The following is a 16,147-nucleotide window of genomic DNA, read 5'->3' on the forward strand; positions in this document are numbered from 1 at the left end:
TTGTGTTTCAGTTTTAATTTCACAGTAATCAGAAAGAACATTCGGGTGTTTTCACTTAAAGTCGGCATTTTACATTTAAAATGCAGAGAACAACGATGTAAGGTTGGTGAACATCAGAAACAGAACAGACAACAAGAAGAAGAAAACGCTGGTAGCAGCAAGTGGTTTTGGATTTAAATATCTACAAATAAAACAGAAACAACAAACAGTTTCATTTGTCAGATAGTTCCTATTCCACAGGTTATTGTTAACTACACAAAATGTGTACAATTGAAAAAAGGAATTTATTACCCCGTCTATGAAAACAGCTCATTATGTAAATTCATAAATAGTGAAACATTCTACATATTAATACCTTCTTTACACGAGATGCTTCAGTGGAATGCATGTCCATGTGTTTAGTTTGGGCGACTACAAGTTTGCATTATCTGCAGTATATGATAATAACAACACGTGATTAACCTACGAGTAGAAACATAAAGCAAACGAGTGCTACCCCAAAATAAGCACATAAACACGTTTAAAATGACACATAATGAGTGTGTTCAGATGGGAAATCAGTGCCACACAAGCTTTCCCATCAGACTGGAGACTGTGGTCATCACATATGAACATCTATCTATGTAAGTGCACTTATTTCAGTAAGTGTGGGCAAATAATATGGAGTGTAGAATTTGCCCAAAAACCAAAAGAGATTTGGTACCAATCCTTCCTCAGGGTCACATTCATGTTTAGTTGCTGGCGGTGGCCTCTGCCTCCTTTTTGCTCCCCTCCTTGGCGCTGCGGTTGAGGCTTCCATTCAGAAAGCTCTCTGTGGTCGGACGCTGGAAGTGCTTCCTGGTGCCCACCAGGGAGGGGTTGTTGACCAGGGTGTAGAGGAGCCGCCAGTGCCTGCGGGCCCTCTTTGCACTGGACACTTTGAGCCGTTTCTTCTCCTGATGGACCAACTGTATCCCTGAGGACATTTAAACATCATGATAGCACAGATGGTATGTCATATAGAAGTCTTATTGTCACAAGAATAGATAAACCTTTTTTTTTTAATCTTAACTGGAATGGGAAAATATTTTAAGGCCACCCAGGACCAGCAAGCTACTAGAGAAAGAGTAATAATAGAAAGCAATCATATTCTAATCCTCTAAGCATGGTGGGAGCATATTGGGCATGCCATTAACACACTGAAAGCTTAAACCCCTTGGGCAACATGAATACGAAACAGGCAATTAGCATAGCTCAACTGTGTAATCAGCTACGTGAGAACTAATCTTTGTAATACAATAGATTATTTCTGATGATGCATTGTTCCTCAGATGCAAACAAGCAACATGTCTACTGCACATGTGTAATTGGACTCAGCTGTGATACGGGGCACAGTTGAATTCCACTACAACCAATGAAGGCTGATGCATTTTCCTGCTAATTAGTCACTATAATGTATGTCCTCTTGTCACCACACGTGTAGGCGCCTATCAAATCCTGTTCGAGTCAATACTATCACTGCAGATCAGCAACCAGCCGAGCAAGTAGCGCTTCATATTTTGTGTAAATTACATAAATGATACATTGGTTGAATAATATGTATAATGGTGACCTATAGGACCACGTTGTCTCTTGTAGACAGAGGCTGAGGGCTTAGACGAGTGTGGGCACGCCATACAGGACAGCTGATTAGTTTATGACAGATTTGATTGAGACCAGCAGCAGGACTGTAAATTATTCCACAGCGAGACTCAATTTGCTCCTGACATATTAAATCAGAACGGCTAAGCTTTCATTTCTTCTGCGCGTGCAAGACAGTGTTATGATCTGATTATGTGTTACAGTGACCTGCCACTGAATTCTGAACCTCTCTGGAGAAATTAAAGATGCTAAGCTGACTTTAATGTAGATATGAATCTACAGTTTGTCTTTAAAGCAGAATGCTGGCAATATTCTATATGTTTGTTATCGTCGTGAAAAGACCAACACCTAACAATTGATCCTTCTAACAAGTATTACCTGTGTAGCCAAAGCCTGATGCAGCTTCATCTGTGTCATATACTTCCATTGTTGTCCAAAAACTATTAAAAACAACATCAATGAGCCACATTGTTGCACTAGGTGACATATTCTTTCTTTGCCATAAACATGGACGCTGTAGTTTATTTTGAATAAATTCCATATACACCATCCAGCTGCTGACAATACTCAGTAGAGCACAACATGTGTATTGTGATTGAAAACAGTTCCCATAAAATGCACTATTTACTTCTATTTGAGTAATGTTTTCTTAAAACCTGCCCACATGTTTTAGGAAATGACTGACACTTAAATAAACTATAGATTTGTTTTCTTCTCAGTTTGAATAAACGTGCTTGTGGTTGGATGCCACAGACGCAGTGTAAGTAAGTATTAGGAAAGGAATAACATATTGTTGCTTTTGGTCTTTTCATGGGATTTGTTGACAATAAGAACAACATAAAAAAACACCATCTTTATCCTTTAAATGTAGGAATAAACTGAACCCACTGTGTGAGCTGAATCATTAGCACTTGGGAAAGGTGTGTAGACCACGATAAAGGAGTTTTTTTTAGCAACTAACCTTCTTCAGCATCCCGTGACCTCTGTGCAGCATTGCTCTCCTGGCTTATGGACTGCAGCAGGATCCCGCAGAAGGCCTTCATCACAGGGTGTGACTGGCTCACCTCAATCTTCAGATAATGAGCGTAGCAGCGGTAGGCTGCAGACAGACACAGGGAGGGAGGGGGGGGGGGGGGGGGGGGGAAGCAATAAACACATAGAACTACACCCCATGTTGGCTTTGAGGCAATCACACATAATGGGCCATACAATCACACTTTTTTTTTTTTTAACCACCTGCTTTTCCTGACAACAGATGTCTTAAATCTGCAGCCATTTCAGAGATTGTGTGCAATTACAGTCCCGTGCACTGCACAGAACACAGATATCATACGAGCTGCAGTGAGCTGCTGGCAGGGTAAAGTGGATAGGATATGCATTTCTGGCCTCTAAGTGGGATTAATAAAAGTGCATTTGCTCATAGTAAATTGCTTCTTTTTAAGCCTCCAGAGTGAAAAAAATAAATACCCACAGCTGCATCTACAAAAGGTAAAAGCATAAAGTTAATACCAGTGTATATATTGACATTTTAAGAGTAAGAAGAAAAAAACATAGGAAAATGTAAAATATAATTGCGCAATGGTCTAAGGCGTTGAATTTCATAGCAATGCCTTGTTGTTTTTTATTTGAACACATAAAATGTAGTGTCCAAGGTACAAGCTATCCTTAATATTAAGATACAGTATATTTGAATGCAGATGACATTGAACTTGACCTGATGCTGTGGCCTGGTCAGCTAACCAGACACTGACTCTATGATCACCATCTGTAGGGAGTGCAGAATATCCATCTTACCTGGGTCAAATGCCTCCACATTGCGGTTAAGAAGACTGATATCCATGCGTCCCATGTGGACAATGTTGAACAGGGCTGTGATGATCATGCGCCACACTGCCAGTAGCACCCCAATCATCACATTGACTGGAAACAGTAGGTACGTCAGCAGGAACAGATTACCCCTGTAAAACAAGATGGGATGCATTACAGCACTATACTGCAATAAGTGACCACGAGATGATACATAGGAACAACAAATATAGTGACTAACCTGTTGTCTAGGTCTCGTGTGCCTGCTGTTTTTTTGATGAAGCAAAACCTGCCGGTGATATGTTGAATCAACACAGCCAAGAGAATCATCAGCCAGAAGGGCCTGAAGGGACAAAAATCAACAATCAAACATATCCCGCAGTGATACAAGAAAGACAGAAAAAACATTTTGTAACTGACCGAATATATGAACAAAAGCCATTTCTATGCAACATACATGTAGCTTGTTGTTGCTGTTGGTTAAAAACTGTTTTCGGGACCTAAGAAAGCAGCCTCAATTCTACATTAACCAACATGTATTTTTGAGGTTATCTAGTGGTATTAAAAAATGCTTTTAAACAAAAAAATAATACCAACTAAAACTGAAGTTATGAGGTTTTCACATGACAACAGCATGTTGTCATGTCTTAGTCATGCAGTCAGTGGAAAGAGACGCGTGTGAGAGATGTGACGATGCTCACCACATGCTCAACAGAATCTGAAAGAGAATCAGATTCTGTCCGTGCAGCACAGGTATGATAATGAGGAAGACGGCGACCAGAAGGCAGAGGAAGAACACCATGGTCTGGACGATCATGCCTGCAGAGAGGAAATCAGAGTTTCAGGACCTCGACGCTTAGACCATGTCCAGCATCCAACAAATCTACACTGCACTTCCCTCCACTCATATATCACAGTGAAGGGAGGGCTGAGCAATAATCTTTCTCCTGGAAACCTCAAAAACAGACTTTGAGAAGTATCCTTTCATGAAACGCATATGAAACCCTGACACAGCTTCACTCTAACAAAACCGAGCCAAGCAAATACAAACATACTGGAAATATGGTTTAAAACCCCCAGGAAAATCTTTATATAAATGATATTTTTTATAAAGGATATCAATGTGTACTCTTATTCCCCTGTGCAATAATGTGAATTCAAGTCTGTCTATTAACTATATTTTTCTTTTTACTGATGCTTCTTGTTGTTGCACTATAATCCCTTTTGCTGCTGCAACACTTCAATTGTCACCGCAGTGGGACTAATAAAGGATTAACATATCTTATGTTATCTATACTATTAAATATGTAACTGTACCGAGGAAAACGTGAGCTGCAGTGAAGCTGGTGTATCCCATCCAGCAGACCAGCGCTGGCCGCGAAGCCCTGATGCTTCTCTGGCAGTTGTAAACATTATAGACATCTCCTCTGTAGAGGCCCTTCAGGTTTGACCTACAGATGCAAAAACACAATCAAGACAATGCAGCTCGATGCAAAACATAAACTCATCACTAAATGTACAAATTACATAGTAAATTGAAGAGGTAATTTAGCATGGGATACGACCGAAATGCAATTCGATACCCGACAAGGAAACCCATTTATTTTAATACAATGTAATTTATGGTAATGGCACAGTATTTCATTTCTTATCTTAATAGCCATTTTCAATTCTAGCAGCAGTTAACCCAGAGTGGATGCTATTCTGTCTCTCTGGATGATTAGTACTCTATTATGTTATAATAACTTCTCTGTGAACCATTACATTATAATGAAGGAAACAGAATGAGAATCCCGCGCAGAATTCTTGGAAACTTTGGGAAGAGAATAGAAATAATGAAAATACAGATATTACACTGTTCTTTTCTCACACCTACCGATGCAGGACCATGGACCGCATGAGCATGGCCAGGTTGACTAAGCCGGACAGGGTCAAGGCTGAGATAAAGCACACTGCAGGAAAAAAGAGCATTCAGGTTGTTCACTGTGGAAGGATGTCATATAATGGACAATTATCAAGACACATGTACAACAAGCATAAGAGGAAGGCCATGTTAATGTTCTAAGACTGTGGTGTAACTCAATTAAAATGTGTATATAGTGCATCTCTCATAAGTCACCAAGGGGCTGCTTCCGGTTTCACTCACCTTCTACGCACCACATGTAATAAACCACTATTCTGACAACTTCACGTTTGTCTGGAGACAGCATAATCTTGAAGCCAGCTAAAACGTTGGCGATGTCTTCATCGACTCCTGAACGGGCAGTCTGGAGCGGTGGCACCACTGCCGAGATCAGCAGAAGACCCACCTACAAAAACAGGACATTTACTCATTAGTAGAACAGCTCTTACCCTAGCATGGCAATGCAATGGCCTTTACAGATGGGGAAATTAAAACTGCACTCATAATCCTAACCCTCTACTGACTTCCTTCCTTTTGGATTATAAAGTCTAATAGTAGATATGCTGCTTACCTGATACAGGGTGATAAATGACACCACGCCAGATATAGCCAACTTCAGTGGAAAACGGAAAGCTGTTTGAAAAAAATGAAATGGTTGTTCTATAAATTTAACAAGACATAACACCATAATACAAAACCAAGATGACATGTTTACCTTCCTCTGGTGTATAAATGTACGACTTCACAGCATCAATTATTCTTTGAGGGAGCTTCGGTGTCTCTGTGCTCGATGTGCTGAGGTGAAAGGTAAACAGAGGCACGTATTTACATCACACTTCAAGGAATTCATGAGATTAGGTAACATTTGTGAATAAATGACTCAGTTTTGCTTTCATGCTCGAATATATCAAATAAAAATGAATAAAAAACGTGTTTCCACGTAGGTAGAGTCAAGCATTCTCTACAAATGGAAGAGAAAACACTTTATTTTCTGGTGTTCATTCACCAACAGTCTCTGCTTGACACATTGGTGATTTGCATTGTTTGTATAAAGATAATATTTACAATCATGCAACCAGCGGATATAATATTTCTTTACAAAGATGGCAGCAAGAGGGCAGCAATCTATTTCCTCTAGATAGTCTCCCTTCCACACAATAATTGATATTTCTATTGTAATACATATATTTAGCTAAAACAAAGTCCATTTTTTTATTATTTCATCCCCGTAAAACTGTTTAAAATGGGCTTAAACCAAAATAATAAATATTGAAAATGTAATAAGGATGTGGGCAAATGTTTAGGACAGAGCCTTGGTAATGCCTTCTCAGAAATAGGTCCTGAAAACAACCTGTACCAGAACCCCATCTAATGTGATTATTTCAGGGGATTAATCTCTCATGTTAATAAATTCCTTAAAAAAGTAAAACATCCAGCAAAACAATTTCGGTAAATCCAACTTTAGGAAAATAAAACAATTTCAAACAAGGCAAAAGGGGTTTGTCATTTGCAACATTTTGATGTCAAAATATAAACATAACAAAGCTGCAAATCATACGTGTTACTGATAATGGATTACAATTCTCACCTGATTTTGGTGGGCTTCTTCTTGAGAATTTTCTTCACGTAGTCTTTATAGTAGCTGCTGCTGAGATCCTAATTTAAAAAAAAGGACAGCAACTATGAAAACAACCAAATAATTGTAGATAGTAAATAAGTAAAGATGGTGTGGCAAAGCTGAATGAATTGGGGTCACAATGCTTCAGTTGGGCTTTCATACTCCTCTGGAAGTATGAGGCATTAGGTACTGCATCAACTTAAAACTTCATTTAGTAATTAACATGTGGAAAAAGCATTGCTGACATACTAAGCCTCTTTAAGATAAGTTTCTGTATCATCTGTGCAGATTTATGGTGGCAGGTACGTTCCTGTGGGCTGTTGGGGGGGGGGGGGGGGGGGGAGTCAAACTCGGGGCAATCGCCTCACCCCAGCTTTCCACCCATACTGAGATTAGCATCAAATAAACACAGCATTGTGTGTCCTCAGTGAAAAAACAAGGCAACCTTTTTCGTAATCTGATCAAGAACATAACGTAAACCAATTACGTCAAATCTACTTAAAATGATTAGACAGGCATGCTGCGTTGGACTTCACATTTTCCCTCAGCCTAGACTGTATGAGCACGTTAAGCCCCTTGATTAGCAGGCGCCTTGTAAAGGTTCCTCACGTGCACAGGTTCAGAAGAAATGTGCGTCTTTGAGAGATTTCTTTTTAAAATAGGTTCAGGCTTTCATAAATATAGAATTCTTATGAATCAACATAGACACTTGCATCCAGTTTACATAAGAAGGCCAAACAATTAGAGCCACATGGGCTGTACAACCAACCTGAAGCAGACGTAGCAAAGGAGCTGTGTTAAGATCAAAACTTACCTCTGTAACGTTGTTCTTTTCAGTGCCCTGGAAGCCCTTGAAAACAAAAAGGGGATACTGGAAACTAAGGAATGCCAAGCAAGCTATCTGGGGCAGGCTGGAGAAAAGGGAGAAGTGTTTGTGTATCTGCAAAGGAATAAAAGAAGACTTTAAATCACCTTGCAACTTGTTTCGGGGGTTTTAAAGTTACACTAAATTGTATTGACACAAAAAGGGGACACAAATGGCTTCGTGTGTTGTGGTGGGAGTCTGCATATTGGCCAAATGGGATCCCCACCGCAACACAAACATCCTTCATTGATCCAATTTGTATGATTTAGTGCCAGAGAAAATGCTCACATATTTAAACATATAGCACCAAATACTGTGACTTAATAGTGTGCGGTTTTCCTTTATTCCATGTTTAGAAATAAATAACTTAATATAGATTTAAGGTAAAATGTATTCTATTGTCTTTATGTTAAGCTTAGTCATGCAGATCAGCTCAAACGCTCCCTGCAGCGTCTGGTGTGTGCCAGCTCACGGTGGGATCACCGTCACTATTAAAGAAAAGACTGGATGACTCTCTTTTGCTGACACACACTAAACTGATTAACTGTTACAAAGCCTCTTGATTAAGACCAACAGACAGTGGAACCAATTGTTTTGAGTCGTAGACATTCATCGCACTGAAAACCCAAACAATGTGGATGTTGCACACAATCTGGGATAGGGTACGGTTGAAAGCCCCAACCATGTGTCTCTGAATCCATCTGAAAAGCCTGATATTTATCTTTTCCAAACACGTCTCTTACATATACTACAGACCAGCTTTGTTTGGTACATAATGGGTTTCCAGACCAGAACAAATCAGCATCACTTTTCTGAGAGAAATAATCCTTAAAACTCAGACAGATGACACATTACAAAGAAAGTGACGATTAATCCAGTGACAATCTACACAATATGAATCTATTCCTCATGAATCTATTGCCGTCTGAAAGCAGTTATAGATGCCACCTTTGCTTACCAGAGGTGTTTTGGGACAGTCGATTTTCTGCCAGACCAGAACACCAAAGTGCGTCCATGACAAGAGGCTACCAAGTACATAGCCAACTTTATTGTGTAAAGTACCACATGCCAGGAGAGGGTAGTATAGTGCGGGGTAGTAGAAAACTCCAAGAATCACCCAGTTCTCTGCAAATAAAACAAAAGTGTGTGAAGACCCAGAGCATCAAAAGCAATATAACTGATTTGTGACACAAGATTGAAACTTTGACAACTAATTCTGCTTCATTTCTACAGTCAACACATTCTTTTCCCAAAAATGTGTGGGAACTACGAGTGATTTAAGATCTAACTTGGCTGCATTGTCACTATAGTTCCTACTCTGCTGAACCTTGTACTGTTTGGGGATTGTGCAAAGTAGCAGGGATCCAACTCCTTACAATCAATTCTTATGTAATTTCATTTCAGAAAAAAAAAAAAGCTTCTTGTAAAGCTTAGACGAAAATAACAGGGACACATGGAAACAAAATAATCCAATTACATAACGGCTATTTTACAAAAGTAAAGTTAATGTTTATCCATGTGTTGTGTTTACAGAACTTTTATTTTATCCAATTGTTCAAACAGCGGCAGTGACGCATCTTATCTACTGAGACAAACATTAAAAATATAAAAGATTTACAATCTGTGTAAAAAGTGAATTCAGAGGTGCAGGAAGAACCAAGATGACCTCCTCACGTTTGTTCTCTGTGTCTGTTGTGAAGGGGAGGGGGTTTGGCGATATGATCAGGCCCCACAGTTTGCACAGGAGCACTCCAAACACAGCTACTGCAAGACCCTTGTGCTGCGTATGGTCCAGGAAGTTGACCGGACTGTGAAATCAAGCAGCAGGTATTTAGAGCCCACATGTTACCAGCCTCACATTTGGATGAAACTGTTATTGAGCAGAAATGACACACTTTTAAAAAAAGGTTTTAACTCAGAAACTGCAAACTAACTAAAGTTCATCAGACATTTTTTGTGTGATTTTCTACCTTGCAGGCTGCCCTCGTCTTCCATTCATGTCAGTATAGTAAAATCAACTACGAGGCTTGAAACGTGCGTGAGATAGGAAAATCCATCACAGTTTTCCACCTCGATTAATCCAGTGAAGGCTCGCTGAGCATTTAAGATCTCATCAGCACCCACCTCCAAAACCCATAGTTACATACATACACACCTAGAAGTTACCCTGTGTGACCACAGTGTTATCTGTTGTCCACAGATTAGGGGGGGGGTAATTGTTTGGGAGTATATCAGCCAGTCAAACGATTTAATAAGTTCCAGGAGGCTTTAGAATATTTTTCTTTCTGGGTTTTTGGGAAACATTTACTCATCATTTACTTTAGAATTAGCTTAAAGTTGCCTTCATAAAATGACAAGCTAATGGTTCTTATCTCAACATCTATGTTTTTATATCGTTTATGTTTCAACAACATGTAAATGCAATGGCTCCCTGCAGTATTTATCTCCTAGTATGAATGTTCACTCAAGCTACTGTAAGAGTTTGCATAATGGAACATAACATACTGAAATGAATGGAAGTCAATAACTGCCAGGTAAATAGGAAATCAATCTATAAATCTGCCGTATGCTTTGAACAAGGGTCAATACTGATGCAAAAGCTACTAGTATGATCATATAAAAGCAAGTAGCAATTCGATTTAATCAAGGTGTTTATTGTTATTCAAGAAAGGAGAGATAAAAGATAAAAATACAGCCTCACCTGAGTAAACCTGGGAGTCCTTTCTGTCTGTCGCCCACCTTATTGCGTCTGGCTAAGATTGCTAGGATCAGCATGACAACAAGCTAGGAGGAGAAGATACATCAGTTAGCCTTATCTGCAGAGTAGCATGCAGCTGTGGGTTCCCCAGGGTTCAGGCCTCACCCTGCTTCACACAAAAAATGAGTTGATGCCACAAAAGGCCCCAATGTCTCATTAGTGCTCCCCATGGATGTGATCTGAATGAATTGTCATCTGTTAGGATCACTGACCAGTAAGAGTTCAATGACCTTTTGTGACCTGTGACACATTTAGGAAACACAAGGATGGGAAGACTGCCGTGCTCTAAAATGGGCCGATTACCAAAACCATCTTTGAAACAGACATCTGAAGAAGTTAATAGCAAGTAACATCCTCAGGAAAACATGGCAATGTTATGTGCAATGATTAGCAGAAGGGTAATGGTGGTGAACATTACTGGATCTCATATTGGTGAGTGAGTGCAGAAGATTTACCATTAAGGCCTCAGGGCCAAATTGATAAATCTTCTGAACTCCATTATTATTATTCATTAATTTTGCATTTGTATTACTTGATTTGTACAATGAAACTGGAAATCATTTGGAGAGCAATATTATACAGTATATTAGATGTACTAAATAATAATGTTTGGGTCAGGATTTCCATCAAAAAGACGATATAAAGACACGTTTCGTAATGTGAATCTATCCCAGATCCACACCTGTATCTGGATCAAAACCCTTTGAACAAGGTCCCTTCGTTCCAACAAATTTCATTAAAAATGTTCACACATTTTAAAATATATCCAGCTTACTAATAGCCAAATAAACTTTGAGGACTGAACTCATTAGACAGGGCTGACTTTGACAGCCAAACCTTGCATAACTTTATCACAGGAAAGAAAACAAGCATATCTCTGCGGCACATCGTAAAACATGCTTTATGTCTGCCAACAGGGTGTGATATCATACACCCAATGAAGGAATGACAGTGAATGACAGGACAGCACAATGTTGCGTCACATTAATTCAACAGGAAATCGGACTTACGGATATTGCAGTGATGCATATGTGGTAGAGCTTGTCATCAGCAGTAGGGTCACATGGAGGGATTATTCTAAAAAAAGGAACAGAGCATTCACACATGAGCAAAACAATCAAACTTTAGACTCAAGGATTTGAATCACTGAGCAGACCCACACCTCACTAAACCTTTCACACGTCACCGTCAGGACTATTTGTGGCTGGAAACTTTGTAGCTGAAATCCCGCAGCAGAGATTTGCATTTAAACGGATTGGTATCAGCGTGACACAGAAAAACAACAAATGCCTACGTTAAAGTTCTTGTACACTTGAAGAGCAGGAATGCCTGGTCATGGGGTAGTAATTACAAATCTGATATTCAGAGAAGGCAACTCCAAGTTTGGAGAAATTCTACACAATATATAGATAAGGTAATATAAGATAATATAAGGTACATAATGTATAGATTGTGAGCATACAGATGACAGCTTCCAAAATAGATGTTTTTATATTTCTCACAACCTTCTCTTAACTTTCTTTGTGCATTTGTAACTTGGAACAGACTAAATTTCAATCAGAATTGCCAAAATTGATCAAAATCACATTTCTAAAATCAGCGCAGACTGCGGAGGAGGCGCAGCAGGACACTATAGTGTTTAACAATCAGATAGCTAAAATATAGTGTGCTTTTCAGACCACAGTTTAACACAGTCAATTCCTTTACACGACAGACGTTTTATTAGCTCAGCGTGGTTGCTGGTGATGAATGACACTTGTTTGATTGTATTTCTGTCATATTGCTCATCTGAGGCCATTATTAAATATCAATATTCTTTCTATTAATCACTCTGTACCAGCGTTTACATGGAAGGGCAATTTAGGTGTAAGAAACATCCTCAAAAGAACTAGAAATACTGCATGTGCTCTGTTGCATTGTGGGATGGGTCAGGAGCAAAGAATGATGTCAGTATCTTTGGATCCTACATCCAACTTTTCTTGGTACCATGTACTACATCTTTACTTGTTGTGGTTGAAAAACAGTGAAAACATTTTTAAAAATAAAGTTATTTTGGATTTAATGTATTTACATTTTGTTCATACTGTCAAACTTGTTCTTGGGCTGAACCGATACAACCTGCATTCTTGAGGCATTACAATTAAACGGCCTCTGTTGTAATATGACAAGTGAACTGTACAGAAACAAGATCAAACACTTCAAGCACTGTAGACGTGTGCCAAGTGCCACCTAATATCTCAATGAGAGCTATAACTTAATATTGTTAAGACTGTAATTGTAAAGTTTGAAGAACTACTAATACACATTAAACAATGGACAGACTATATGAACAAACAATAAAAGCATACAAAACTAAACTAAGCGGACTTTAAAGCCTCAAGGAACTAATCTTAAATCTTCAGAAAGACGATAAGAATGTACTTACTCGGCTTCAATTTTGGTTGGCAAAGGATCCAGGTCTGGGTACTCATAGTCCAGTAGAGCATCCTTATCCATTGTGCTGTCTCTCTTTTAAACAGGTCCAAAATCTTAAAAAGGATGCTGGAGTACTTTGAAAGCACGATATCTGGTGATGCACAGCTGCGATCCCCTTGACTAAAGAGAGAAAAGTGTCTCCTAAGCCTCAAGTTGGTCTCTGTTGCTGCTGCAGAGGAGTCCTTGCTTCCCTGTTTGGTCTAGTCTCACTCTTGCTCTGTTACTCTCCCTCACAGCCTGTTTTCAGGTGCTCTTGTCCCACAGTGGAGCTGAGAGTAATGTGACAGGTCCTGGCTGCAGCGTGCTGCCACAACCCTGCAAAGGCCCTATTTCAGCTGAGGGTTACCACCACACTGGGATCCTGGGGAGAGAGTGAGAGGGGGCAGTGTGTGAAAGGAGGGAAAAAGTTGAGATCTGGGCAGCCAATCTGGAAGGCCACCTGCGGCTTACTGGGATTACATCTACTTTTGGGGTTGTGTTATTGGACCTGTGGCCGATGGTTGAAGGGGTCAGATGTGCAGAGTTACAAAACTCCAGCTAGGGTTGTGTGGGAAGCCGGGAGAGATGGACCTTTCCTATTAGAGCCGAGTTCCTCATTGATAACAGGGAAATCCTCCTGTTGTTCCCCCTCAGTCACGGATCACTTATATTTTGTGAAAGGTTACCAAATGGAACCAAACAAAAGAAGAATAGAAGAAGTTTTCAGGACAGCCAGTCATACTAACTAACATACTAGTACACATCACCTCTCTAAATAACACCTTCAGCCTGATAAGGATCAAGGAAGGGTTCATTCAACAAAGTACTTTATCTTCAGCAGATAAATTAAGATGAAGATGTCCAAGGGCATATTCATGTGTAAACTGTTTCCTGAACCGGATCATCTTTTCTGTTCCCCACTGGTATCAAGTTATTTTAATATGTTGTATAAAAGAAAATCATGACTTGTGACAACAGGTGATTTCCAAATAGTAACACAAGTCATCGTGTAAACGGCTGATAAAGATCATACACAAATAATGAGAGGCGTAAATCTATTTTTTCAACATGATACGAGCACATGATATGTGAAGGAAACAATAGGTACAGTCACACACTGCCCTGAGGACAGGAATTTCATCCAAGATTTGTTTTTTTCATTTCAATGGCGTCTCGTCTTCGTCAGTTCATGAGACACAAATAATACCCTACAATAAAAACAGACAACTCTCCATTGTATGGACTTACAAAAGGAGTAGATTTCAGAACATTAGATAACAAATGTCCTACCACTGCAGAATTTTATAAATCATCACAGCTGTCTCAATCAAAACAAAACAGCACCAAAGCCAAATATATTGCACAGTTGGATGTTACAGACCACCTATGTGACTCCTACTTTGCAGTTAGCCAACATTTGTTGCAAAATGATTAGATGACTTACTGAATAGTTGTGCAACAGAAAATGAATCACTGAACTGTTGATCATGCAGATGTTTCATGTTTTGCACTGTTTTGGGTTTTGGACTTGTTCAGAAATAGTGATGGGCATTTTTACTTTTTACGATTTTCTGCCCTTTTATAGACCTATTGAGAAATCACAAACCTGAATAACATTAATAATAATATTCTGTTGCATATAAAATATCAGAGTCAAGCAGTTCAGATTGTTCACAAGCAAAATATATATCTTTTTTTTATTGGATTAATTTCCACTAAACAGTTTGGACCGTAGAATATTTTTTGCCAATTTGGGCAGCAGGTGTTTCCTATTGATTGTAAATGGATGACAAAAAGTATAAAGATAAGCAAAAAGAAACCCACAAAGAGCCTCTAGCGTAAGTAAAGCACAAGAATGTGAGTGCTACACAGACAGGTTGAGGTCAAGGGTCACGGCAACACCCTAGCTCAAATTATTTTCTTTCAGCAACAAGTTGAATAAAGCTACAGCAAATCCACTCCCATTTGTACGTGTATATTATGTTTACATGCAATACTATGCACACAACAAGTTGTACATATTTATAATCTGTCTGCAGAGATATTTTCCTGCATTAAGCTGCAGCCGGCTGAGACTAAGTCAGTCTTGCAACACTGCCTCCATGTCAGCATACACTCATTATGCCGGGATTACAGTCACACAACTTTAAAAAAGCAACAAAACTTCCCTCCTAACACTCCTGAGAAAACAGTTTCTCAAGCATAGTAAGCCACCAAATGAAATGTGTTCCCAAAGAAAAAGCAGCCCAGCAAATAAAAGGGTCACTGAACAAAGAATGCTTTGAACAGTTATAATTACATCACAGAGAGGCACAGTTTGATTTAACCAGACAGTTCACTTGTATTAAGTTTAGGAAGTCGGCTCGAAAGCCCTTTGATTGGAAATATATTAAGCATGAGCCTTATAAAAACAAACGTAATTGATTTACTAATCCATTTCTAACAATCTAAACATCAACACCGGTGCATGACAAGTCAAGCATCCACAAATGTGAAAGAGACTCAGTTAACGAATACCCCCAGTGTTTAAAAAAAAGAAACAAAATAACGCATGGATATAAAAAATGTGGACATTTAAAAGTTGTATCCCACCCCTCCATGACCATTAGTGCTGCTAAAACATTGTCTATTTTAGATAAACTTTTCATATATCCTCAATATAATCACTCAGGGCACTCCAATGGAAATTCCATTTCTGTGTTAAAACATGTAGGCATGCATCTACTAGCTAGATGGTCAAATTAAATGACAATTAATTTTATACACAAGTTTTATTTCTAAACAGCATTGCAGCAATGAAACAGGCACATTATTCCACTTCCAACTGCTGGGCATGCGTGTCTCTGTTGTCTGTGGAGGGCAGCTGTAGCCGGGTCCTCTGGATTTTGTTTCACAGAGACATCATGGACACATTTCATGCCTTTGAAGTTGAGCTTGATCTTCTGACAACAAAGAGACTTTCAGCCTGAGAGCCACGACAGGTAACCTAGTCACCTGTGCTTCTGTTTCACGTGTAGGCCCGCAGGACTGTCTGCGATTTACGTGATGAATTAAATGTGTATTTTACGCGTCTATGATTTGACCGACGTGCGCTTCTGAAGGGGAAAATACTGACTGGCTGTT

The 16,147-nt window shown here is 39.3% G+C and overlaps 1 protein-coding gene and 1 long non-coding RNA gene across 6 annotated transcripts in view; one reads left to right on the plus strand and one right to left on the minus strand.

The window, feature by feature from the left end:
• Positions 1–16,147, minus strand: part of stra6 (signaling receptor and transporter of retinol STRA6) — a 17,167-nt gene continuing 1,020 nt past the window's right edge. For 3 of the 5 annotated variants that reach the window (XM_029433619.1, XM_029433615.1, XM_029433616.1), the window contains exons 2-18: positions 12,996–13,406; positions 11,581–11,647; positions 10,514–10,596; positions 9,487–9,620; positions 8,771–8,937; positions 7,762–7,887; positions 6,918–6,985; positions 6,045–6,124; positions 5,901–5,962; positions 5,573–5,735; positions 5,303–5,378; positions 4,744–4,877; positions 4,128–4,245; positions 3,668–3,769; positions 3,415–3,578; positions 2,582–2,719; positions 1–955 (exon numbers count right to left, since the gene is read on the minus strand). In XM_029433619.1, the coding sequence (XP_029289479.1) occupies positions 732–955; positions 2,582–2,719; positions 3,415–3,578; positions 3,668–3,769; positions 4,128–4,245; positions 4,744–4,877; positions 5,303–5,378; positions 5,573–5,735; positions 5,901–5,962; positions 6,045–6,124; positions 6,918–6,985; positions 7,762–7,887; positions 8,771–8,937; positions 9,487–9,620; positions 10,514–10,596; positions 11,581–11,647; positions 12,996–13,066 (1,977 nt within the window). In that variant the 5' untranslated portion in view covers positions 13,067–13,406 and the 3' untranslated portion in view covers positions 1–731. Of the gene's footprint in view, positions 956–2,581; positions 2,720–3,414; positions 3,579–3,667; positions 3,770–4,127; positions 4,246–4,743; positions 4,878–5,302; positions 5,379–5,572; positions 5,736–5,900; positions 5,963–6,044; positions 6,125–6,917; positions 6,986–7,761; positions 7,888–8,770; positions 8,938–9,486; positions 9,621–10,513; positions 10,597–11,580; positions 11,648–12,995; positions 13,407–13,532; positions 13,689–16,147 lie in introns of all 5 variants that reach the window. The other 2 variants (XM_029433617.1, XM_029433618.1) reach the window with 1 other exon arrangement.
• Positions 15,856–16,147, plus strand: part of LOC115009550 (uncharacterized) — a 26,068-nt gene continuing 25,776 nt past the window's right edge. Inside the window, exon 1 of the long non-coding RNA XR_003832377.1 lies at positions 15,856–16,005. This is a non-coding gene — a long non-coding RNA (uncharacterized LOC115009550). The remainder of the gene's footprint in view (positions 16,006–16,147) is intronic.

Source organism: Cottoperca gobio, chromosome 6, assembly GCF_900634415.1.
Source record: "Cottoperca gobio chromosome 6, fCotGob3.1, whole genome shotgun sequence".
In the NCBI taxonomy this organism is placed as follows: Eukaryota; Metazoa; Chordata; class Actinopteri; order Perciformes; family Bovichtidae; genus Cottoperca; species Cottoperca gobio.